At 40.9% G+C, this 25316-nt stretch overlaps 1 protein-coding gene across 5 annotated transcripts in view; it reads right to left on the reverse strand.

The window, feature by feature from the left end:
- KCTD3 (potassium channel tetramerization domain containing 3) overlaps positions 1 to 25316 on the reverse strand; it is a 65051-nt gene that overhangs the window by 30867 nt on the left and 8868 nt on the right. For all 5 annotated transcript variants that reach the window (XM_074989969.1, XM_074989968.1, XM_074989967.1 and 2 more), the window contains 8 exons: positions 22925 to 22970; positions 18568 to 18641; positions 17196 to 17254; positions 16889 to 16969; positions 15011 to 15151; positions 11313 to 11403; positions 7399 to 7589; positions 1833 to 1948 (listed from right to left, as the gene is read on the reverse strand). In XM_074989969.1, coding sequence (XP_074846070.1) covers positions 1833 to 1948; positions 7399 to 7589; positions 11313 to 11403; positions 15011 to 15151; positions 16889 to 16969; positions 17196 to 17254; positions 18568 to 18641; positions 22925 to 22970 — 799 coding nt within the window. The remainder of the gene's footprint in view (positions 1 to 1832; positions 1949 to 7398; positions 7590 to 11312; positions 11404 to 15010; positions 15152 to 16888; positions 16970 to 17195; positions 17255 to 18567; positions 18642 to 22924; positions 22971 to 25316) is intronic.

A 25316-nucleotide genomic window follows, 5' to 3' on the forward strand; every position in this document is an offset into this window, starting at 1 on the left:
ACAGTGAAAGTTACCAAACACTCCCTTTTTCACTAAAAATAAATGCAACTAACATCACAAGGGATGCTAAACAAAATTCTTGTCACTGTCCAAGGACCCTTTGCAGTTGTTAGAGGTCTGCTGAGGCGAAACAAATGTCTTGGGAATCTGACTAGGAATAGTGATCATATTAAATAACTATATAGAAGGGCATCTTTAAACCTCATCCTCTTAAGAACGTTTACACTACTGACAAATTCCAGAGCAAAAATCATGTGGTACACTGCAGGGAACTGCAGGTTCAAGTCTAGACACTCACCCACATACGTGGAAGGGAGAGAATACTGATAATTAATAGTCCTTTCACGGTTACACCACATATTCTGTGAAGTTTTTTTCTCCAATCAAAAAAATGGCATAACTTCAAAAATATTTCAAATGGTTTCTTGCATTTGTATACTGTCAATTTAGATTTTAAAAATGCTTTTCAGTTTATTTCATTTGATGCAAACATATACAGTCAGCCTTCACTATGTAACTTAAGAACTGTGCTGCGCTGGTTGCCTTTTTGCGCTCTCTGTGTTATTCATTGGCAGGATTATTGCTAGAGGGCCAAATCAGAACTTAGTCAACTAGTGCTACGGCAGTCACAGAAGCGAGCCTGGGGTCAGTTCTGCCACTTGAGATTTGCAAGACGGCCTTTTGGATTTCATTACATTCTGTTCCTATGCTGTACCAGGGAGACATTCATCTGGCTGTGTTACAAGGTTTGTTTCTTGCATGAATGCCCAGTTCTTCCCTCAGTCTTGTCTGGAGTCCAAGGATCTCTATTTCTGTTGTCAGAATGCATAACATGTATAAAAATATCACAGCTCATCTGTGATAAACACAGATATAAAATAGATGCTTTTAAGGCATGATAAATGGAATCTCAGTTTGTGCCATACTTTTCATAGCCCCACAACACATACTAAGTTTTGGATATGCTCCTCACAGAAACCCAGCCACTTTGAAATGTAACACTTCAAGTCCCTCACTGGAACTACATCTCCAAGCTCAAGCATGGGGTCCCATTAGGAAAACTAAGATTTTAAACAAGCAATGAAGGTTTTGCAGACACTTATGGATGACATTTAATAAAAGTTCTTGCTTTAAGAGCATAAAGAAATTGAATGTTCAACAGTATCATATAGAGATAAATCCAGAAAAATTCTGAGCAACAAAAGACTTAAAAGCATGATGCTTAAAAATATCAAAATGGTAAGTCAGTGGTTCTAACCTTTACTGCAGCCTGTCCCCCTTTGGCTCTCAGAATATGTTCTTACACCCTTTATCAAAAATCAAAAAGGGATATGGGGGAGCCTATATACTTTTAAGTACATATTAAATATATGTAAAATAGTTTTATGTTATTACTCACCACAAATAATAGTACAGTAGGCATACAAAAATATGCAAGTACTATCTAGAGATGTTGCAGAGTTTTGTTGTGGAAGTAAACTGTAACCAACAAGCGAACAGCAGCTAACTGAATTCATATATAAGTTTCATGAAACAAAATAGCTGTATTTACATGACTGTGCTTAATTTGTGTTTTTGATGATTTACCTTTTACAAATATGTGGCATGTCTCATACCCCCAGAAAGGGCATCATGCACCCCCAAGGGTTGTGTGCACCCCAGGTTAAGAACCACTGTGATAAGTACAGAAGAGGGCCCTGCAATATTAAAATGCTGTTATAAGAAAAATATTATGTAAGTATTATCTGACAAAAATAATTATTTCTTGTTTCCTTGCAAAACACATCAGTTTTTGATAAACACTGATATATTAACAAAAGACTTCAACAGACCTGCCAGTGCTGAGTCACAGCATTCCACACTCCCACCTTTCCTGTGTGGCTGGTAGCCACTAGTTGGTTGCCAATGAAGAAGAGAGCATCTACAGGAACTCCAAGACTGAACACTCCTACAAGTACAGAGAGTCCATGAAGCTTGTTTTCAGAATAAATACAGGACAAGAAAAACAGTAAAAAAGGAATCTCTCTCCTCTCTTTAAACAGATAATAAATTTAAACTTCTTTTATTTCAACATGCAATAAGCTGCTGATGGAACCAAGGTTTCTTTTCAGAGAAAAGCAATGCTGCAAAATAATAAATTCCTCGTTCCTCTACAGCCACCTTTATCCTAACGCCTCAAATCACTTACAAATGTCAATTAATGAAGAATTAAAATATTGTACTAAGTTCTAATTGATAAATGTAGAGTTAAAGCTGATCAGAAGTGCTATGTGCAAACAAAAAGCTTGCACAAATTTTAAAGTAATTGTCAAAAACATAACAAATAGAGACATGAAGGATGCAGGAAACTGTCATTTGAAGAAATTACTTCAGGATGATAACCAACAGAAATTAAAACAAACCAGTTTCCTTCTTTTGCTATGGAAGCCACCTCTCTGTCTAAATAAATTATTACAGGCAAATGTAATTAAACAGAAAAATGTCACTTTTTACATTCTACATTGAAGAGCGATGTGTCTTGTGCTTATTATTACATTACTAGGAAAAGAGCAATCCAACTGACACATTTTATAACCAATTCTGAAAGGTGTACTTATCAGCATACACAGGAAGATGCCTTACAATGAACATGATTTTTGCACATGCTCAAATTTGATTTTTGGAAGTTTTTTTTGGTGATATTTGACCAACTGTCACAGTAAACCCTGTTTCTAAGTCACTCTAAGATATCTTCTGGCAATCAGCCAATCAGAGAAACTGCTGTTGCTTGAAAATCAAGATTAATATTGTCAAAAATAACAGTCCTGCATGCACAAGCAACTCAAAAATAAAATCAGAGTTTGAGCAAAGATATTAGTATGATGAGAGCAATTTAACCAATCATTAGGGTATTTGAAGCAATATTATAGAAATAATAGACCCTTATATTTTCTTATTTCAAGTCTTACCCTTACAGGTCCTGTCTAACTATATTTTTCTATACATTTGTCACCACTTCACCATATACGATGAGAGTTACTGAAACTTGCACTAACATTCATGTGTCACTACTCTTGACTACTAGATGTTAACCTTTACTGGGATCAAGAGAGACAAGACGAAAACCAGGAGATGAAGCTTTGATGCAAGAATTCAGAAAATTCAACCACCATATGAATAGGGAACTGCACCAGCCTACACACTACAGCTGACACATTTCACTTCACTGCACACTTAGGCCATGTCTACATGGCCCGGCAGCACTATGCTAATGACAGTTCACAAAATTGCAAATGGAGGACCATTTTCAAATTCATGAAGCTAATTAGCATACCCGTGCGACATTTTGCTGTTGGCACAGGGGGTGCCTGCAGTACAGAAACCATGGGGACATACCTCTGCCAGCTAAGCCCGCCTGTCGCTAGTCACTTATGCCTGAAAAAAACTGAGTGAATGAATGAATTTTTTCAGGGATAACTGACTGGTGACAAAAGGGCAATTAGCTGGTAAAGTCATGTCCACATGGCTTCTGTACTGCTGGCACCCTTCCACCGACAGCAAAATCTCGAATGGCTATGCAAATTAGTTGTGCAAGTATGCAAATGGTCCTCCATTTGCAATTTCGTGAACTGTCATTAGCACTATGCTGCCAGCAGCAACGCTGTATTAACGGGCTGTGTAGACGTTGCCATAGTGGCATTAAGATGTCACAATGGAATTTAGGCTAGGTCTATGCCATAAACTTACACTTGTAAGTATGTCACTTAGGGATCTGAAAAAATCCACACTCCTTGAGCAACACGGTTATCCTAACCTAACATTCAGTGCAGACAGCACTATGTCAACGGGAAGTCTTCACTTCAATACAGCAACATAACTTCTGCCTCTTGCTGACGGGAATCAACATTGACAGAAAAAGCCTTCCGTTCGCATTAGTAGCATGTCCACTGAAGCACTTCAGTAGTGAAGCTGGATAAGTGCAGCTGCACCACTGGAGCACTTTAAATGGAGCCCTGCCCTCAGTCTCTCATTCAGAATATATTGTGACTGGTACTGACTAACCATTTAATGAGTTTACTATAACATTAATATGAAATCAAACTGATTTTTGAAGAGTTTTCATAGTTTCCCAAGTTTGTTTTCTTGGGAGTGATTTGGTAGGATATGTGCCAGCTAGATCAATCGGACAAAAAGTAACTCAAGATGCGGCAAAATCAAATCTCTCTGGTGTCAGCAGTCAACCCCTGTACTCCACACTACTGCACGAAGTAAGAGTCAACACAAGAGTATAGAGGCTAGGTCTTCCCTGGGGAAACAGTCAATTCTGAGAGATCAGTTCTAGCTACACAAATGCTGTAGCTAGAACTCCGTATCTGAAATCGACTTATTTCCCTAGTATAGATTTAGCCTCTATGCATGGTTGTCTACTGTACTGACATTTTCAGTAAATTACACAGAGATCTTATTATGGACACTTAAATGTTTTAATAAATAATATAATGGCATACGTCCAGAAGCTGTGCAAATGTCTCTACTAAAACAGAAATTTTTTGAAGTTAAATATTAGAAATCCCCAAACATTTATTTGGATAAATTCAAATGACAAAAGTCAAGATGCCATTTCAAACAAAAGAATAATGATCTATTATGCTCCATGATGGCAGTCAGAGAACTTGTTACACACTAGTGCTTTAATCATAATGCCAAAAGATTTTTCAGGTCATAGGGTATCATCTCTGATGCAAATTATATTCAGCAGTACCAGGAACATAAAACCAGGCAATAATAAAAAAGGGAAACAACTAGAATTGATTACTCCAGAGAAGAATAAGGTTCAGGAAAATCAAGAAAGACAGCTTGAATGGTCTGAAGGAATTTAAAATGTCACTCCTACTTAGGCTCCACAATCTTGACGGCTATCTACAGGGAAGACGATGGTATAAGAAATGACAGGTTCCTGTCTTAAGGGGCCCTCTCAGTAAAACACTGCTTATAGCAGCAATCCAGCAGTGGTGTCCTACGTAAGTAATATTGAAAGGAGTACAGCCTCTGGGAGAGCTCTATCATGGAGATGCCAGCCCTTGCAATTTTCTGTGGATGGTGTTGTCAGTTTCTGAAGAGCATTTGTAACAACAAATTGTTTCTTTTATGGGACATGGAAAAACTACTGCCTCGCTATCCCAAGGCAGCGCTGCAAACATTTGATTCTGTAAGAGAAATAGGCCAGTAAAGTTATTATTGTGCTACTGGATTGCTTACTTTAAACAGACTTGGGGGGAAGTGGAGAACCCTACACATTTGAGTTATAATAGAAATTAAAAACAAAAAAGAGTAGATCACTTAGTTCAGTGTTTCTTAAACTATGTTCCGCAGAACACTGGCATTCCATGAACAACTTGCAGGTGTCCCACGAGCGTCTGACACATCTTTGACATCTTACACTGATGGTATATATTTTCTATTATCAAAGCCAGATACAATGTTCCTTCTTCCTTGCTGATACCTGATTAAATTATTTCAATTTGTTTTTGCTGCATATGTTGCTGTTTGGGTGGGTTTTGTTTTTGTTTTTTTTGTTTGCTTTGTCTGAGATAGTGTGTGTTCTGCACAAAAAAATATTGTTTGGTGTTCAGTGGTCTCAAAAAGTTCAAGAAACACTGACTTACTATTAGAAGACCCTCTATTCTAACTTTTCTTAAAAGGAGAAAAACCTTTAAAAACCTAGATGGCATTTAATGCTAATAACTGTAATCTGTCTTATTAGTGATTAGAAAGTCAGTTGAATTTGGGATAGAAAGAGCTGGGTTCTGTTCCCCAAACTGCCACAAAATACCTGTGTCACCTTGTGAAGGACACATCAACTCTATTTCCACACCTGTTACACAAGGATGATAATTCTCTCTGATTTCTCATGGCTGCTGAAAAGCAAGATTCATTAATTTATGTAAAGTGCTCAGATACCACTATGAACACCAAGAAAAATTAAATATCCATGTAAAGATAAACCTTAACCTTGCATTTTCAAGTGCACTTTTTAAAGTAAATTTTGTATTCATTTTACATGAGCCAACCTAAACTGAACTCAAAATATTTCAGACCATCAATTACATTACATCAATTACATTAGCTCCCATCATATCCTTAACAATTTAATGTTAGAAGGAGAGAGTGATAGAGAATGAACTGAACAAATTTACGGCCAATTTCAGAAAAATGTCTAAATTAACAAATTACAATTATTCTTGTTTGTAAGCTTATTAAATCAAATGTATGGTGACAGCACTTTATGGCTGGAGGAAACAGGTTGTCACTATCTTTCCAACTGTGACTTACATATTACTCTTGGAATTAAGGATTTTCCTAATTACCATTTGCTATTCTTTCCCTAAAAACCCATTCTTCATGTTTTTAAGCAATTATCTATTTTAATAAATCAGAAAGCTATCAGTCACAGCTGCACTAAAGTATGTTTGTTTCTCTGAAAACCTTTTTCATATTTATGTGACCTCTATTACTTCAAGCCCTTTGGTTCTAAACCATTTCTGATCCAGTATTACATGCCCACACTAATTTAATTTGTATTGCTGTTTAAAATGTTAACTCCTGGTGGCAAATAGCTGGCTCCAAAATTCTTTTTAGAAACTATTTTATAAGAAGATAGCAAAAGCAGAATTCAAAAAAGAGATCTAAACTATGGCCTACTGTAGAAGAAAGCATGAAAAAAATATTAACTGGCAATCCCTTTCAGTTGAACCTAAGCTGCAAAAAAGGACCTAGGGCTGGCCTGTGTCAATTGACTTGGGCTCACACAGTTCCGGGTGCAAACTGCATTGCAAAAGTTCAGGCTCCAAGACCAACCCCCTCCTCACCAGGCTTGGGAGACTAGGCTACACTTTGAGCCCAACTGCAATTTTTTAGTGCCATGGCCTAAGTCTTTTGAGCCCAAATCAATTAATCCCAGCTCTGAGTTGTGGTTCTGCTGAGATTTACATTGCAGTGTGGATGTACCCTTTGCCTTTCACCTTGAAGTCTCCTGTTCAAATCCAGCTTGTATTGCCAAAGAACTGAATCTAATGGATTGAATTAAATGTTACTATATTAAGCAAACAACCAATGACACTTTAACATGAATGGTGACTCTGAATTGCATCTGCCCAATAAACAGATTCTGGTTTTTGGATTATACTTTATTTTACTCATTCACAGCAAGCTCTGAAGATTCTCCACATCAAAACCAAGGTCAGAAAAGTTTTTTTTATATATATATATATATATAAATAAATATTAGATTGCTGTACCAAGACTTATTTTTATTACGTCTGTGTAACATTATACATTCAGACTATATGCGAGACTATATTTTTAGGAGGCATAAGATATTAGCAGTAAGACCTCAACACACAAAACTGTCATACTCACCTATTTCACTACCACTACCACCATCCTGAATGCTCCACAGGATGATGCTACTCTCAGAGGCAACAGCAACCATCTTATCTTTGTCTCCATGTGGACCTCCAACAACCTTTGCATTTAGAGCTACTCTTTCAATAGTCCAATCCAGATACGGACTTGTAAAAACCTGCTGCCATCCTGAAGATTCTTTGATTCTGGAAAGGATGAAATTAAAAAAAAAAAAGTTTCAGAAAGACACTTTCCAAACCACCCAGAGTTTGAACCTATAGTCAGATTTATACGCCAATCGTATTTCCTTTGAGTATCAAATAACGGATTCTGTTATTAACAATCTTTACAGGCCTACAACCATAAAAGTCAGAAATGCTGAATGAAATACTAAGTAAAAAGTTAACTTATTGGACATTAGTAATGCAGAACATTTAGTCCTCTGCTTGGCAGCCTCAGAAAAATAAGTGATATTGTGAACAGCTACTCCCAGCGAGGAGGAAATAAGTAAAGGATGGAATTTTAGTATTATTGTGCTGGTTTAAGACTCTCCTTTAAGGTTCTTCCTCCAATCAACAATTGCTAGGTATTCTTCTCATGCTAAATTGAATGTGAGTAATACAAACACACCTCATTTACGGGCGACATTGCCTAGAAACATTAAACTTTATTCCTAAATAATTCTTTGTCAGTACTTGCAGGTGTATTTTGTGATTCAATGTTACTGACATACAATGTAGAAGACCATGAGAAGGGATGCAACAAACAGAAAATGGAGGGCAAGAACACCAGTAAATGGAAAAGTGAGAAAAAATGCAAGTTTACAAGACAAAAAACAGCACACTTACAGAGGAAAAAACACTGAAGAGTAAGGGAGAATAGAAGAAAAAGATGATTAATTAAACAGTACACAGATATTAGAAAATATTTTTGATTAAACTGATAAAATACTTAGAATGAATCCTCCTTTAAAAGTGGCAAAGAAGCAAGGCAAAATATTGCAGTTCTTATTCTAAAATCTGTATTTTCACATTTCAGTCTGACGTTGTTATACAGCAGAGTAAACCAAATCTCACTCTGAGTCCTTATTTAATAGCTTTTAATGAAAAAAGACTTTGTAAATGAGATTGATTTTACTCTACTTCTCACAGCAACAAGGCAAAACCACAAGAGAATGTTTTAGCACATATGGGCTATTTCACGTCTAGTGTGAAATTAACAAATTTATTTGTCCCCATATAAAATAATTAAATATATATTAAAATGAGTAAAAGACAAGGACCAACACTGGAGTAAGCATTCACAAGCCAAAGCTCTATTTCAGCTAGGTTAAACCCAAATGCAGGTACAGTAATTCCTTGATTTACGCAGGGGTTGCATGTTGGGCAACCTCTGTGTAAATCAAACTGTGTATAAATTGGGGAGGGGGGGTTGGGGACAAGGCATCTGGGGGAAGTGGGGAGACAGCCATGTGGCCCCTGGCTTCTCCCAGGTGGGGGGCACACAGTTGCTTGTTCTGTGGCTTCTCCTGGTGTGCAGACAGCTACTTGTGGCACTGTTTCTCACAGCTGGGGAGAACTGGCACCATAAGCAGCTGTGTGACTGCTGGGCTCTCCCAGCTGGGGGAACTGGGGGCTGGAGGACAGGGTCCAGTTTCCATTTGCACTTACCTCGTGTTAATGCGAGTTAAGCACAAATCGAAACTGCACGTCTCAAGGGTTTACTATACCTCTTTCCCTTGAAATTTTGAAGGAGCATACTCAGCGAACCCAGCTCCTCCATTACAACTGTAAGTACATTTTTATTCACATCTATGTCACTGAATGATTAATTACTAAATAATATGTAAATGACCATTTGGATTTTTTTTATGTACCAGTGTGCATCTTTATTACTGGCTTGCTCAGCCTAGCTATTAAAATATGTAAGTCCAGAAATAGCTCTAGCAACTGTAGTTCTGTCATTATATTGCAATTTCTCCTGTGGGACTGCATTTTAAAAAAGTTTTTTGACTACTACAGGTGCCAAATATTTAAACTTAAAAATTTAAGTAGTTTTAAAGGATTCCACAGTTTTGATATACCGGATAAAATGCTACATTTTTGACATTGAAGAGTAAGGCAGAATATTTATCTGTAGGCTTTACAAAAACAAGTTAAAGTATGAGAAATGTTTGAAGTGTTTATTTACCAAACATCCTTCCAACCATTATGGATTTATTTTAAAATGCACAGAGACATAAAAATACTTCTAGTCACATGGGCTTCCCGGAGAATACTAAGTAAATTGTTACTTTGGGACTTTAAAAACAATAGTAGCAACAACATATCCTTCTCTAGCCTTTATATTTTATAGAAGCAATGCTACTTCAAGAAAGCCAGACAATCTGGTTTAAGGTATTATGCACAGGTATTAGGGAAATATACTAGTAATACATAGCTACAATTATTTTAAAATGATTGCCTCTCAAGTACCAGAGTCTAAAAAAATGCTGGAAAAATTCCATTACTTCTAACCTAAGTGGGGAAAAAGCTACAACAAGCCCACACCTCTCTCGAGGCTTCAAAGACTAAGCTCTACACCAGCCACAACTTCAAATTGCTTTCTGTACAGCTATTTTCAGATCTCTAGCGCAAGCCCCGTTAACTCAAGACTGTCAATCTGGGACAAGAGGCTCATTTCCACTGGCACTGTAGATATAACCAAAGAAACAAATTTTAATTAGAAGATGAAGTTTGGGAACAGGGAAAGAACAACAGGTAGATTATATGTCTTGTGTTATACAGGTTGGCATAGATTATATGAGAATGAAGCAGAGCAAGTAAAATTTAGAGATAAGGCATTCAGAACCAGAAGTGAGCTGTTTTTAGTCAAGACCAAGGCAAGAAGGTAATTAAGATGGTGAGCACCAAATCAATATATTGCAGGACATCAAATTTAGATGTTCAAAAGAATAATGTGATGTTAAGGTTCAGGATACCAGTAACTGTAGGCAAGAAATCATTCTCCTTACATGCAATAAAATATTGCACAGCTGGCTACATTACTTATACAAAAGATCTCCTTTTTTAGGGAAAAAACTGCAATGCACAATTATTGGAAGTTACTAAATAATGTGCATCAAGAAAATGAGCCAGTAAAGCACTTGGCGCCCACTTTTTACCGACCTAGTCTAAGTTACTTCTTCATAAATATCTTGCATACATATCCTATTACACAATGGCTGAGTAAATCAACAAATTCTTACTCAGACATTACACAGCCCAGTTAAATAGTAAACCTTGAAACTTTTTTCACATAGGGAATACCAACCCGCCACTTTACAAATACATAAAGCAAGCAAAAAGCCAGGCAAATAGCAAAGTGACCTTTCCAAAGCAGAACCACAATTTTTTTTTAGAATACTGCAATGCTTAAATCTGAACACATTTCCAAGACATCCATATTTTTCAAATTTTGTTAGATGTACAGTATAATCAAGATTTGAAATGAGTTTTTCTAAAAGCCTTTACAAAATCCTGCATTAAATATAATTGGGCAACCAATTAAATCAAAACCACTGTCACTCAACTTTCTAAATCTCAACAGTACCATAAATCATTTTTTAAAGTAAGTAAAAGTTTCAGGGGAAGTCCATCACTGAAACAGCAACAAATTCAGCACCTGCAGTAGAATGGGGTAAACTAAAAGAGTTGTAAAACTTTTCCCATATTGCACCTGCTAACATTATATGTGGCCTAATACCAATCAATATGTTAATTAAAAAGGAACAAATGCCATGCATATGTTCAACTATCAAGTTAAATAGAACTATGAAATTTTACAGAAATTAGCGACATAACATCCACTAATTCAGGAAATTAAAACAGTTTGTATAGAGGGAAAATCAAGCTCAAAACCCAATCCTCTGGAAACTAAGTCATTTATACCTATAGCAAACAGCAAAATGGGCATATGCAGCTACAATCCAGTTATGATGACCAGCTACTATCAGAACCTTTCGTGGATCCACAGGAAATCCTAGAAAACAGTAATCAAAAGAAAAGAGTTATCCTTAATTGCAGCCATCATCTTTTACCCAACTTAAATGTAAAATATAAGCGGCGAGGAGACCATAACCAAGATGGAATTATGTTCTCAAACTAGGACTTGCAAGGCTGACTCTTTCATAGAAATGATGCTCTGCTATCAGAAATGGCATGCACTAATCATATACACAAATAAGCTAAGAACATGACTGACAGTGTCCTTAAATCAGCGTTAAAGATTTAACAATGGTGTTAATATCGGCACACACGGAAATGTAATGTCCTTTGGTAAAATGAGGAAACACAGCTAACGGGGGTTGACTAAATCAGAGTAGGAAAGGTGAGATGGACAGAACTGTCGGGGAGCTTACAGCACATGGAGGGATTACAACGGGGCACAATACTTATACACAAAGGAGTTGTGGCACCAATCAAGCAGGTCATTAATGAACAGGCAATCAAAGACCCTGCTAAATCCAACTGATGTGCTAACCACTCTCTTTCAGACTAGATTAGCGTCTCTCAAATTTATTGGTCCAAGATCTCACCTGCTCAATACAAGCCTAACCACAGACCACCAGCCAACCACCCATGTCGACAAAATGCATTCATTACTCTCGAAAAAACTCATATACTGAATTATTCATAGTAAGCTACTGGATCATAAAAATGCAAATATGCAACTATAATATAACAGGGTGTATATTTAGTTCTTAACTTTTTAAATAAAGAAAAACATTAATTTATGTTCAAAACAGAAAGTTTTCAACATTATTTATGGTAGGGATGGGGAACCTTTTTTGGGTCCGGGGCCACACAAAAGTGAAAAGCAAAAATAAAATTAAAAAAACAAAACAAAACACCTACCCTCACGGATGTGGTCCCCATCTGAGACACAACTTCCCTAACACGCCAGCCCATGAAGTTCAGGTCTTCCTATAGGCCAGATTAATTCTTCTGGCTGCCCGCAGTGAGTAGATTTTGCGGACAGCCCTAAGCTCTGGGGTGCAGCAAAATGAGGGATTTAGTGTGCCGGAGGGGACTGCTGGGAAACAGGATGGGAATGCAGGTTTGGATGGGAGGGAGGGTCCAGGAATGGTGTGGGGGCAGGGGGGTCTGAAAGGGAGGGAGGATGCAGGAGCAGGGATGGGGTAGGAGAGAGGAAGGGTGAAGCATCAGAGTGGGAACCCAGGGTCTAGGTGGAGGTCGGGGGGGGTGGGGTGCATGAAAGTGATGGGGGTCCGGCCTCTGATTTTAACAGGGAGGGAGGTCGCTTACCTGGCTCCATGTCCCATGCTGCTCCCAGGCATGACCCTACACTGCTTCCATTGGCTAGAATCCCAGCTAACGGAAGCAGTTGAGAAAGACTCCCAATGACAAGTTTTCTGTACTGCTCTTCCCCTAGACATGGGGAGGGAAGTAACAGTGTGCAGCGCTGCTTCCTGCCAACTGGGTCTCACCCATGAGGTCCAGGGCTCTACCCCATGTATCAGGGAGCTGGTGCTGGGACAGGAGGGTGAGGGGGTTTCTGAGGGCTGACGCATCCACGTTGGCTCCCTGGTGCAGCACACTTTGAGATCCACTGGGCTAAATGAAAGGACTCCCTCTGTGGGGTAAGAAAGCTGGACACAACAGCAGCTAGTACCCAAGGCACTTGTCTGCACACTGATGCCTCAGCAGGGGTAAACCACAAGATGGGAGGATGGGCAAGAAAAGATACCCTTGGACTAGCTGCAAATGCCAGGGAATAGTTTGGTGATCAGACAGCAATAAAAGCAGTCATAAGCATTGCACTGAGAGATGGCAGGATAGAGTTTATTAGGGAACAGGACTCGCTGAATGGCAGATCTATATTTGTTTCTACCACATTCGGGGAACAGGCCTTTGTGTACATTCTTTGTAAATAAAATAAGACTGCATCAAAGAAATACCGAACTTGGTCTACGTCTACACTACGAGATAAAATCAAGTTTATTAAAATCGATTTTATAACGCTTTTTTTTAAATTCAATTTTGAGTATCCTCACTTCCCACAGACTCCCAACAAATTTGACATATTGCTTCCACAATGAAATCACCAAATATTGACTGTTGCAGCAGTGCATTGTGGGAATCTATCCCACTGTTCCCTCAGCCCCGCATTCTGAGCCAGGAGCCAAGTGCAGCAGCGCTGTCAGTTTCCAGAGTCTGGCAGGGTGGGGGACTTGGGAAACTGACAGCGCAGCAGACCTGATCAGTTTCCCGGCTCCTGCTAGTATTGAAAACCCTCCATTTAATGGACTAACAGGGGAGAAAGGCTGTCGGTTCTTCCCAATAGTCTGTTAAACGGGTGGGTTTATGCCCCATCCCCACAGGCTCCCCCAGCCCCAGTCCCACCCTAACACCCCCCCCACCACACACAAACAAAACAACACCCAAAACTACTACCCTCCCCCCTCAAAAAAAAAAAAAAAAAAACCCTCTCCCCTGCCATTCACGGGCTCAAGTGGAAGAGCTGCTGGAGCCTGCTGGCTAGGGGTACCTGGTCGCAGGTGGCCAAGGGTGCCTGCCCATGAGCATCTGGCCCAGTGCGGTTCGAGCTGCCCAGCCCCGGGGTGACTTGCCCCACACCACAAGAGTGCAGCAGCCTGGTCAGTTTCCCAGCTCCCACTAGTAGCAGGGAGCTGGGAGCCAGGGTCAGCTTGCATAGCTTTGTGGGATACATAGCAGATACTTGTGGAGGCTAATAAATTTGATTTTACAACATGGCACTTCCACACCGGCCTTTAATCAAACTTCTCAATTCGAGTTTGACGCTATACCCATCAGGTAACTGCGATATTATAATCTCAGCATCAGTGCTCCCAAAAATCAAGCTAATGGTATTTACAGTGAAGACAGTCATGTGGTAATATCGAGATAACTGCCTTAAATTTGAATTTCTCTCTTAAGAGTGGACTCAGCCTTGTATAATTAATTTCTCCTCCCTAAAGAAATAATCCTACGAGCTCCAAATACTTTCTAGTGTCAGTGGGACCAAAGGTACAACAATGTTCTTTGAAGAAGAAAGCACAAGAGGAACAGGTGAACACAAAACACAGGGTGGGGTTACATTAAAGGACATAGTACACAACAGCTACTATGAGGAACACAGTTTGATACACGTCCTCTTCTATCAGGTGCTCCACAGTGGCTAACACCCTGGGGCTGCTACCAAATATTGTGGATAATTATTTAGCTCAAATGGTAGAAATCTGTGCTGCGGTGTTAAGGACTCCAGGTTCATATGCTGATGCATGAGAGGAAGAAATTACAACTAAGCTAAAAATAGCATAATTTGTTTTTGTCTTTTTAAAGAAAACTAGGAAAGTACACACAAAATCTTCATTAAAAATGTTGCCCACGTTTTAAAGTTTTTTTTCCTATGTAACATTTAAGTATTAATGAACGTGTAGTTTTTCATTAAAAGCTTTCTAAAAGTCATTAGAGTTTGAATGTAGATATATAATTAACCCCTTAACTTAGCATTTCCCACTGGACACCCAAATGCCAATAAGATCAATTGAAAACAAGAACACATGGACTTTGTACACAAAGTAGTAAACAAAAAATTGCCTCACCTAGCCTGACTGTGCCTTCTCCAGTACCAGCAAGCATAGGTTGGACACCACCTCCTCGGACCTCACCTTCAGAGTAGTTTTGACCAGTTCTAGCATCAATACATGTCCCAGTGGTAGTGTTTATTTTACGACATGGAATGCCTATCAGAAAAAGGAGAGGTATGTTAGCCCCATTCATTTACCTTTTAGTGTGCCAGGATGATTTCTAATACAGTAATACATAAGGCACAATTGAACACTTCAATTTTTCTTATATTTGTAAGTAATCTTTCCAAGTTAAAGTTGTTCTTGCATTTTATTTCCAAAACCAAATTCAGTTTAATTGCTATAAGACTTAAAAACAAATATGTTGTTCTGTCAGATTCATAAAGAAATATGAGAAAGTATAAAATCTTCTTAATTAGCCTAGTAAGAAACCTCATAGCCAAGAATAAACTTAAGTTCACATCTAAAAGTCAAAGCACACAGGTGAGAGGTCTGATGCAATTACTCAAAAACAATGAGAAGTCCTGTGGCACCTTATAAACGAACAGATATACTGAAGCTTAAGCTTTTGTAGGCAAAGGCCCACTTTGTCAGATGCATCATGCAGCTTTGCCCACAGAAGCTTATGCTTCAATATATCCGTTAGCCTATAAGGTCCCCTGGGACTTCTTGATTTTGTGGCTACAGAACAACACAGCTACTCTGCTGATTCATGTCGCAGTGCAAATTAGTGGATCAGTAATCATCTGTATGATGAAACTGACCCAATGCATTACCCATCTCTCTTCAGCAAATGTGAAATATACTTTTACCGCTAGTGTAGTCACAACAAAATCTCCCTCTGTACAGTGTAGGAGAGAGTTTCTTCTCTTTTACTCTAGTAATTAAATGTTTCTCAAATCTGGCCTCCATGGCTGCATGCAGCCACCTGTAGATTCTTCTGCAGTCAAGAGATTTTCCAAAGCCTTGATGGAGACTGAGGCGGGGTAAAGCAGTGACCCCTTCCTGCACCACACAGCTGTGGTTCCTGAATATTTGTTAACTAGAGCAGCATGGTGCATAGCCTTGTTTGTTTGTGCTGGCACTGCCAGCGGGGATCAGCATCCTATCCCACACAGTCTTCTCAGGGGCTCGTGGCGGTACCTCTTGAGGTGCATGGGGAGGTGTGCACAGAGGCAGCCGTGGAGTTTGTTCACTTGAGCTCCCCTGAGCATCCTCCCCTCTTCTGCCTGGCTGCAGCATGAGAAGCCTGGGAATTTACAAACCACCAGTTAGTTCCTGACTGACATTCCCAGGGACAGGATGTCACAGGAGTCAGGGACGGAAACATGGCCTGGTGCTTCCCCCACCTCTGGCTGCATCCGCTGTTTGATGTTGCTGTTGCTACTGCAGGGAGCTGCCACAGCTTTACTCCATTGCTGCTGAAAGTCTGTTTACGCACATCTGGACTCCGGTGAGGAGAGAGCATAAAAGGGGAAGGGGACGTCCTCAGGCAGAGGGAGTGGCAGGGAGCTACTCTCCCCCAACAGTTCATTCACCTGCCACCCATGGGGAAGAAGTTGCAGTGACACACATAACAAACAGTAGTGTACACATGAGAGGCATTTCTTGAACACACAGAGACCTGCGTAGGCGATAGATACACTCTCTCTCTCGCTCTGGCATGTCTTTATTCCATACACTAAAGCACTGCTATTTATACCCCTGCTCAAAGGGTGTACGAATGCAACAGACTGCTCTTTTAAATGTAGACACAGCCTTAAAATTAAAGGCTGTTTCATCAATAGTAACTGTTCAGCCACTCTAAAATGACGACTCCAAGCTGACAGACTTATTAAAGGCAATGGATTGGAAGTGGTATATGGAATACACAGCAGAAGAATACAAAAGTACCTGGTGGAGGCAGGTACCCGTGGAAAAGGACACTGCCACATGATGAGCGTTCCAGTTCTTCACATAAGAGTAGTCTTCTTACTAAACATAATATACATATTAAAATCAAAAGCAAAAACTTTCAATGAACTTTTATTTTCTCAAGGTTACCTTAAAGAAGTTAAAGAAATTTGAAAATATCTGCTTGAATATTGTCAAAATCAGTACAAATTAGAACCAATTAATTAAACAAATAAGAACAAATTAAAAGGGTCTTAATATGGCAGTGCAACCATTAGGAGCCAAATAATTTTAATACAAACATTACCTAAAGGAGTGATTCCATAAAATTCAGCTTCATGCCTGAGAACATTAATACTCACTCCCCTGGGGGAAAAAAAGAACAAAGAAAGTAATATCTTGAAAACATTTTTCCCCACCTTTTTTTTTTTTGGGGGGGGGGAGGGGGGAGGAGTGTTTTTTTTTTTAAACTAGGTATTATCTTGGGCGATCATACAGCAAAAACTAGAAATGTGAGTTCACACAATAAATATCAGACCTGAACCTCCTGAAGCAGCTTTTTCAGTAACTTAAGACAACATCTTCACCTATAGTTGGACTCAGAGTGTGGGGAAACCCTGGACTATGGCCCTGATTTAGACGATGGCTTGTATGGATCCAGCCCCTGAGGCTCAGGGCTCTCCTCCCCAGCATCCAGCCTGCGGTGGGATGAGGGTGGGTAGGTCCAAGCCTCATGGGCTGGATCAGCCAAGCTGCCACTCCTGCGCCCCCTTCCCCAGCTGAGGGAATGACAGCACACAACTCCCTGGAGAATAGGAGGAAGGAAGGGTGCAGGAGAGGGCTGGGGACCCCTGCACATCAGTACTGTCACCATTCCCCATCATCTAGACTCCCCAAGCCCACTCCTGGCCCCCTCCTACCCTAGACCTACACACGCCCACCCGGCTCCTGCACCCTCCCACCCAGACCACTTCCCCCAACCCACTTATACCTCCCTCCCAGGTCCCCCAACAGCAACCCACGCCAGCACCCTCACTTCCTCCTTCCTACCCAGACCCCACACTGAATCCTCAATCACTCATTTCTGGTCCCAACCTGGGCTCCCAGAAGAGTTAATCTGGTCTAGGGGAAGCCCTGAACCTCATCTCCACTTCTCTACCCCCTTGCCTGTGGTTCTTGAGCATGAAGGCAGTGAGGTGTCCCAATCAGGGGCCACATCAGTGGGAGTTTTATGTTTTTTTATTTTTTTCAGGTTTTCATTTTTATAGGGTTCCCGACTAATTTTTCAGTGTGTCAGTGGCCCCTAACCTCAAAAAGGTCCCCCACCCCCACCCCTACCACCGGCCCAACAGTCTACAAGTAGAGCTACAGTATCTTTATGGGTACATGACAGCAAAAGATTGACAGAGAAATACACAGTACTAAAAAGAGTGAAATACATAAAACTGTATACAACTCAAGTTTTATGCTGTCCATTCTGTCACCTTCATGAAACACAGAACTAAGGAAATAGGATCCGAGAATACAGATTAAACTGTCCTGGTAAGGGATTTAGATTCAGATCCAACAGTCACATAATAGAATATCTGACTGATCAATGGAATCAAAAACTTCTATCACAGAAGATTTTAATGTTAACTGTACTTGGGAAAGAGTTTTAGAAAATTAGGACTTCTTACCGTAAGTCTAGTTCCTTTGTACGAAGAAAATTTAAAATGGGTGCAAAAGCTGCTGGATCTCTATCAATAAATATCTACAAACAAAGATAGTTAATTTATTCTTTTTGCATTAAGAGTTTGCTTTTGAATCATAACTATTATTACCTAGATCAAATTTATTTTATAAAAACAGTCTTTTCAGATGCCCATCAGTTTCAAGGCCTATTATGGTCTCCAGAATTTGACTATGTGAGGCACTCACATCACAAGGTTTAGCCCAGAATGTTTAGAGACATTTAAAAAAGAAGTTTCTTTCCTATCTTCTCTACATAGGCTATGCCTACGTAACAATTACATCCCACAGCTGGCCCATTCTGGCAGACTAGGGCTCAGGCTGTAGGACTGTTTATAATTGCAGTGTAGAATTCTGAGCTCGGGCTGCATCCCGAGGTCTGGGATCCTTCTACCTTGCAGGTCATAGAATATAGGTTGCAGCCCAAGGCCAGAAGTCCATCCTGCAATTAAATAGCTCAGCAGCACAAGCCAGATGGCTGAGTGTCTAACTGCAGTGTGAACATACCCACAGAGTACACACTGCAGCCCTGACTCTTAAAAACCTATCCTACTTCAAGCTGAGTTTTTACTGGGAAGGAAAGACAGGATAGATTTCTCGAAGGCAAGTTCAGATTTCATGAAGTCCACTAAGAACTTTACTACTGATTGTATATGGAAGGGACTCAACACTAAGGAAATGAACAGTAATATAAATCTCTACAATAGACTGAAATTTTGCTTAACTCTCTTAAGAAAAAATTAATCAGTCACCACCACAAGTGGTGTATTTTAAGCTCAAGAAAGAAGTTTGTGTGCTTGGGCGAACATAGTTTAAAGAAATAAAACCTGTATGTCTGCCCCTTAGTCATTCATAGAAGCATAGTTTAAAAGTTTGATTAAAGGAAAAATAAGTTTTTTTGTACATGCAATATCACTACACAACATCATGCACTGTAGGTACAAAGGACTGTTATAGCTACTTTGTGATGTTCATTGTTGATATCAGATTTAGCAATACTTTCAGAGTCATGTGAAGGCTCAATTACTAGAGAGACCAGATGGATTAGTTACTAGACCAGCATCTGCTGGTGAGACAAGCTTCCACACCCTTTTATATAGTTTCTAACAGAGTAATAAATTTAAGCTCCCGGGCTCACTTGAAAATGTTGTGCAGGTTTCCTTTGAGGATGAAAAATGATGTGTCAGATATAGATTGATTGCTTTGCAAAAAGTGTTCAGCCATAAAAGCTCTGGGTTTAGGTCTTATTACAACAATCTGTAACCCACCAATCCCCTTTACGTCCTATGGCGGCAGAGGTGTTAACAAGCCACTCAACCTGGAATGGTCCCTTACAACAGTGGTGAATAAACATTTTACATCAGGCCCCATTTTTCCTCCCTGCAATCAGCAGGGTACCCTGCAGACAGGCCTAGAAGTGAGCAGTGGTCTCTGAGAAGTGACACAATGTGCTTCCTCAGCAGCAGTGGCAGTGGAGGCTGCAAGACAGAGGGAGGGAGCAGCCGATAAATCAGCTTTCCAAATGGCACTCTCTTCAGAAAAGCCTGACTTTTATTTTTAGTTCACTCAAGGGAGAGAGACCACCAACAATTTTTATAAATTTCCTTTTTTATCTGCTGGACCCATAGGATCATTTTGCTGACCCTGGTACTAAACAGAAAGAAGTTAATAGTAACTGTGCTAGTTTTGTAACCACTGATTCCTATTGTAAGGGATTCTCAGCAGCAGTGACACTTTAAACACAATGGCTACGTCTACATTAGCCAAAAACTTCGAAATTGCCATGCAAATGGCCATTTCAAAGTTTACTAATGAAGCGCTGAAATTCAGCACCTCATTAGCATGCAGGCGGCCGCGGCACTTCGAAATTGACGCAGCTCGCCGCCGTGCGGCTCGTCCAGACGGAGCTACTTTTCAAAAGGACCCCGCCTACTTCGAAGTCCCCTTATTCCTATGAGCAGATGGAAATAAGGGGACTTCGAAGTAGGTGGGGTCCTTTCGAAAAGGAGCCCAGTCTGGATGAACCACGTCAATTTCGAAGGGCTGCGGCTGCCCGCTTACTAATGAGGCACTGAATATGTATTTCAGCGCTTCATTAATAAACTTCGAAATGGCCATTTGCATGGCCCTTTTGAAGTTTTTGGCTAGTGTAGACATGGCCAATATGTTCCTCTCTCTTTATATAAGCTCTCAGAAGCTTCAAAGCAAGCCCAGCCCAGGGTGCCTCAAGGAATTAATTCTGAACATGACTTATAAAACAGAATTAGCGTATGTAAAGCAAAGCCCCTGGTGGACCTTGAGCCCAGAGCCACAGCTTGGGAGATCTCAGCAATTTATGGGGGGAACTTACTTATCCTGCTGGCCCTGCCTGATGGGACCAGGGAGTGAGCAGCTGGCAGGTGCTGATCAGGTTTGGCCTGTGAGCTGAGCTGTTGAGTCTGCATAGTGTGTGAAACCTTCCTGCTTCTCTAACCACATTGTGCCCCAGTGTCTCCCACTGACAGCTCCAAGCAGAGCTTTTTGTAAGGTGTGGGGAGGTCTGTATGCTGTGGGAAGCTCAGCCCAAGTTCACCCAAACACCTGGGCTCTGTTCAGTTCTCTGAAGTAAGGTCAAGCTGCTGTCCTGCAGCAAGGCTACACCCTCCTCCCAGGAGAAACACCCAGTGCAAGCTGTTGCATTGGGGGGGAAAAAAAAACTACCAGGAGACAGCTCCCTACAGAGATCAGCGTAACAGGAGGACAGTGGCCACAGGGAAGGTAATAGAGTCTGTCGGGGAGACATGAGTGAACCAATCACACTGCACTCCCCTTACGAAATTTCACACCACAAGGGGACTCACCCTCCACTTTGCACACACACCCCGCCTTGCAATGTGCTGTTTATGTTAACCTGTTCCACCTTGTCATTTTGCTGTGACATGGGGTAAACTTCCAAAAATATCTTTTCCAACTATGGCTCTCTCAGTTTAAAGGAGTTAGTTTTTAACACTGAACAAAGAAAGCAATGAGGAAGTTTAAATTATATGCTTTTGGGCACCTAGAGGGAGACGTAAAGAAACACTGATGTTGCAGTAATATGCACATTCCTTTATCTTCCTTTTTCATCCATATTAGAATGGAGACCAGAACCATGAAAAGAAAGCTGGTGAGATGATTTCTTTCCTCCTGCTGTTTGTACTTCATTCAAACGGTCAAACCTGTAAAACTTAACTTTTCCTTCCTGGAAATGTCTTATTTCCCCTCAAAACTAAAACCCTTTCTTCAAAGTTACTGCTATCTTACAGGGCCATTAATACTTCCAAAACTTGTGTTTCCTACACTGGCAGCATGAATAATTTAATGAGTAGTGTCTGAAGTGAAAAAGATAACTGCAGCGAAACAAAATGCAAAGAATCACCTTTGCCCTGGGCATTCACTATGTATTAGAACTCATTCATTAGACACCATGTTGTGGAAGTTCACTGTGAAGTCCCTTCATGAAGTATGAAATATCATATTCAGTTTATATGGGTAACACTTTCAGAAGTACCTAAGTCCAAAGGGCTTAGAAGTCTATGCCCCACTGACTCCTAAATGACTTGAGCACTTGAGAAAAATTTATCCTTAGCTTTTTAATTAAAATTAAGTCTTCTGGGTCTTCTGTCAGTGGTCATCTGATAGAAAGTGACATTCACTATATCTACATAGCTGAGCTATGTACCAGTAATACCAAGGGTGCATCTACACTAGGAACTAACTTTGCAGTTAACTTCAAAGTTAGGCACTACCTCGAAGTAGCCAGCAGAGAGTCTACATACATTTTTTTCCCTTTGAAGTTAACTTTAAAGTAAGGAGCCCAACTTCAAAAAGTCTTTACTCCATTCCTGGGAATGGAGTAGTGCCTTATTTCAAAGTTTATCTTTGAAGTAGGGTGTGTGTAGATGTGCAACTTCTTAGTTATTTTTATAGTGTAGACACAGCCAAAGGGTGTGTTTACACTAGGAACTCACTTCAAAATTAGGTACTACTTCCAAGTAGCCATCAGAGAGTCTACATGCATTTTACCTTACTTCAAAGTTAACTTCAAAGTAGGGAGCCCAACTTTGAAGTCCTTACTCCATACCTGGGAAGCAGGGTGTGTGTAGTTGTAGTCGTAGTAGTTGTACTTTGAAGTAAGCAACTTCAAAGTTATTTTTGTAGTGTAGAGACAGCCTGATATTTCTAAAATGAGAGGGTATGAGCTTCAGTACAGAAGTTACTTCTGCTAAACTGATCCTAGCTGGAAATAAACAAACTTTCTTATACATTATCAGTAGCACTACTCACAGCACCAGTTTCATCTTTAAGTGTTGAAATTCTTCCACTCAGTAAACTGAAAAGCATAAAATGTTTGAGTTACAATTCAGTCTAGAAGAGAGCATCAAACATGTGCAGAAATATTCTGACTCTCCATCATAAAAATAACCCATCAATATTTCCATGAAATCACCTAATAACTGTGCATGCACCAAGGCTCCAAATTTTCTGGGCAATATGATTCCATGAATTCTCCATGACCTCTGGAAGGAAATTAATGAAGAACTCATCCAGACACCTTGTTGTCAGAGTTGGTTTATGCACCAATACTATTTTAATAGTCATTTTTGTACTAGGATAAAAGTTAGAGATTTAATGAGATCCTTTCATATGAAATATGGGGGAGTTGCAGGGCGGAAAGGGAGTTGCCTCCTTGTGTTGTCTTTCCTTCCTCATGGCAAGGGACCCAAAATCCCTGGAAGCTGTGCAGCCACACAGTTTCTCATTAAGCCCTGTGCAGTGGCTTAGGACTGAGGCAGGGAGATCTCTCCTCAAGCCCTAAAGCTTCCAAGAATGGTGGAAAGTAGCCCCTCGCCACTGGCCCTACAACTGAGCTGCTGCGGCCAAGGGAAAGGAGCCCCTCCTCTCAGTCTCCAGCAGGGAGCTGCCCAGGTAAGCCTGAGCACTTACCCTCTGCTCCACCTTAATTCCCCTCACAACCCTGAGCACCCTCCCACACCACAAAGCCCTGATCCCTGGCCTAACCCCCAAGCCCACATCCCCAGCCCAGAGCCTGTACCTCTTATTGCACAATAACTCCCACCCCTGAGCTCCTCCCCAAGTCTGGGGACCCCCCCACTGCACCCCAAATCCCTCATCCTCTGCTCCACCCTAAAGCCTGCACCCATACAGTTAAAAAGTCCTTGCACCCCAGCCCTCTGTCGCAGCCTTGAGCCCCTCAACACCAACCCGAAATTTGAGCCCACACCTCCAGCTGGAGTCCTCACACTCCTGCAGCCCAACTCTCAGCTCCTGCCCTGAGCCCCCTCCTACGCTCATAACTGCTTGGTCCCATGCTTGCCAGATAAATTTTGTTATTTGCACCAATATGGAGGTGTATGTGCAAGAATTCATTCCACTCAGGGAACACAGCATGGGACACAAGGACATCTCCCCAGAGCTTTTACTTCACAGTTTCAGTGCAGCTGCTACAGACACTGTTGCCCTCACCCCACTACCTGACCCTCAGGACGGAGATCCACCCCCAGCAACCCTGCCTCAACATCATCCCCAGCACAAGCTGGGGGAAGTTCTCGCCCACTCCCAGCAGCCTTGACCCAAACATCAGGGAAAACTCCCCACAACCTCACTGCAGCCCTCATCCAACCCCATCCATGGCAGAAACCCCCAGGCTAGGGAAGCCCCAGCACTCCTGACCCACCCCCAGCAGAAGTCCGCAGGCCTGATTCATCTCTCTGGCAGAAGCACTGGGCAGATGGGGGTGGGAGAAGGCCTCGCACCCTGATGCTGATCTTGCACAACAGAAGGAAGGGGTTGCCTCCAAAGCTGTACCCTCACTGTCGCTCTGGGACTGCAGGAGCTCTCACTCTGCACTGCACCTCAGTGTGTGGCATTGGGACAGAGCTTCTCCAGTCTTGGGGCCACATGGGGGAGCAAAAAGGGATGTAGGACTGCAGTAGGGGCAAAGTGGGGAAGACTGTTGGTAGAACAATGGAGGAACTTGGGGGAGGGGACTGAAAGGAGTGGGGCTCTGGGTAGAGCCACAGGCAAAAGGTGTAAGGAGGACCTCCCTAACTTACCCTGGCCCAGGTAACCTTAAACCATGTCTGAGTGAGGGGTAGTCAAGGAAGGAGAATACAGCTGGGAGAAATGATGATTTTTCCTAAAAAAAATAATGATGAAAGCCCCAGGATATTTGGGAGACTTAGAAGTAAGTGATAAACTTATTTACTGTTCAGATCTTAAAAACTCCTAACTGGAAAGAGCAAGAAATGTATTTTTTACAAAGATAACATAATGAAAATTCACTCACATATGAAGACAAAAGAATTTCAGCAACTAAGTACTAACTTTCCCAAAGGAGCAACATGGCATATAAAATAATAATGGTCTTGGAAAAGTAAATACAGTGCTCCCATTCACCGCTCTTCTGATGCAAACAGAAGTTTAAAATGGAATCTGAGAGGCAACACATTTCTTAACATCAGAATGAGTTTAACAATGTATAATTGAAATGTGTAACTTATTGCCACTAGATTACGTCTTGAGGCCAAGGGTTTGCTTGGAGTCAAAACAGAGAAACAGGAGAATATCCAGTTACACTAGATAGGGTAAAACAATTTTTAAAAAGGATAATAAATCCATACATTTAATAAGCTAACCACTGACAGATTGGAGAAAG

Source organism: Carettochelys insculpta, chromosome 3, assembly GCF_033958435.1.
Source record: "Carettochelys insculpta isolate YL-2023 chromosome 3, ASM3395843v1, whole genome shotgun sequence".
NCBI classification, from domain to species: Eukaryota; Metazoa; Chordata; order Testudines; family Carettochelyidae; genus Carettochelys; species Carettochelys insculpta.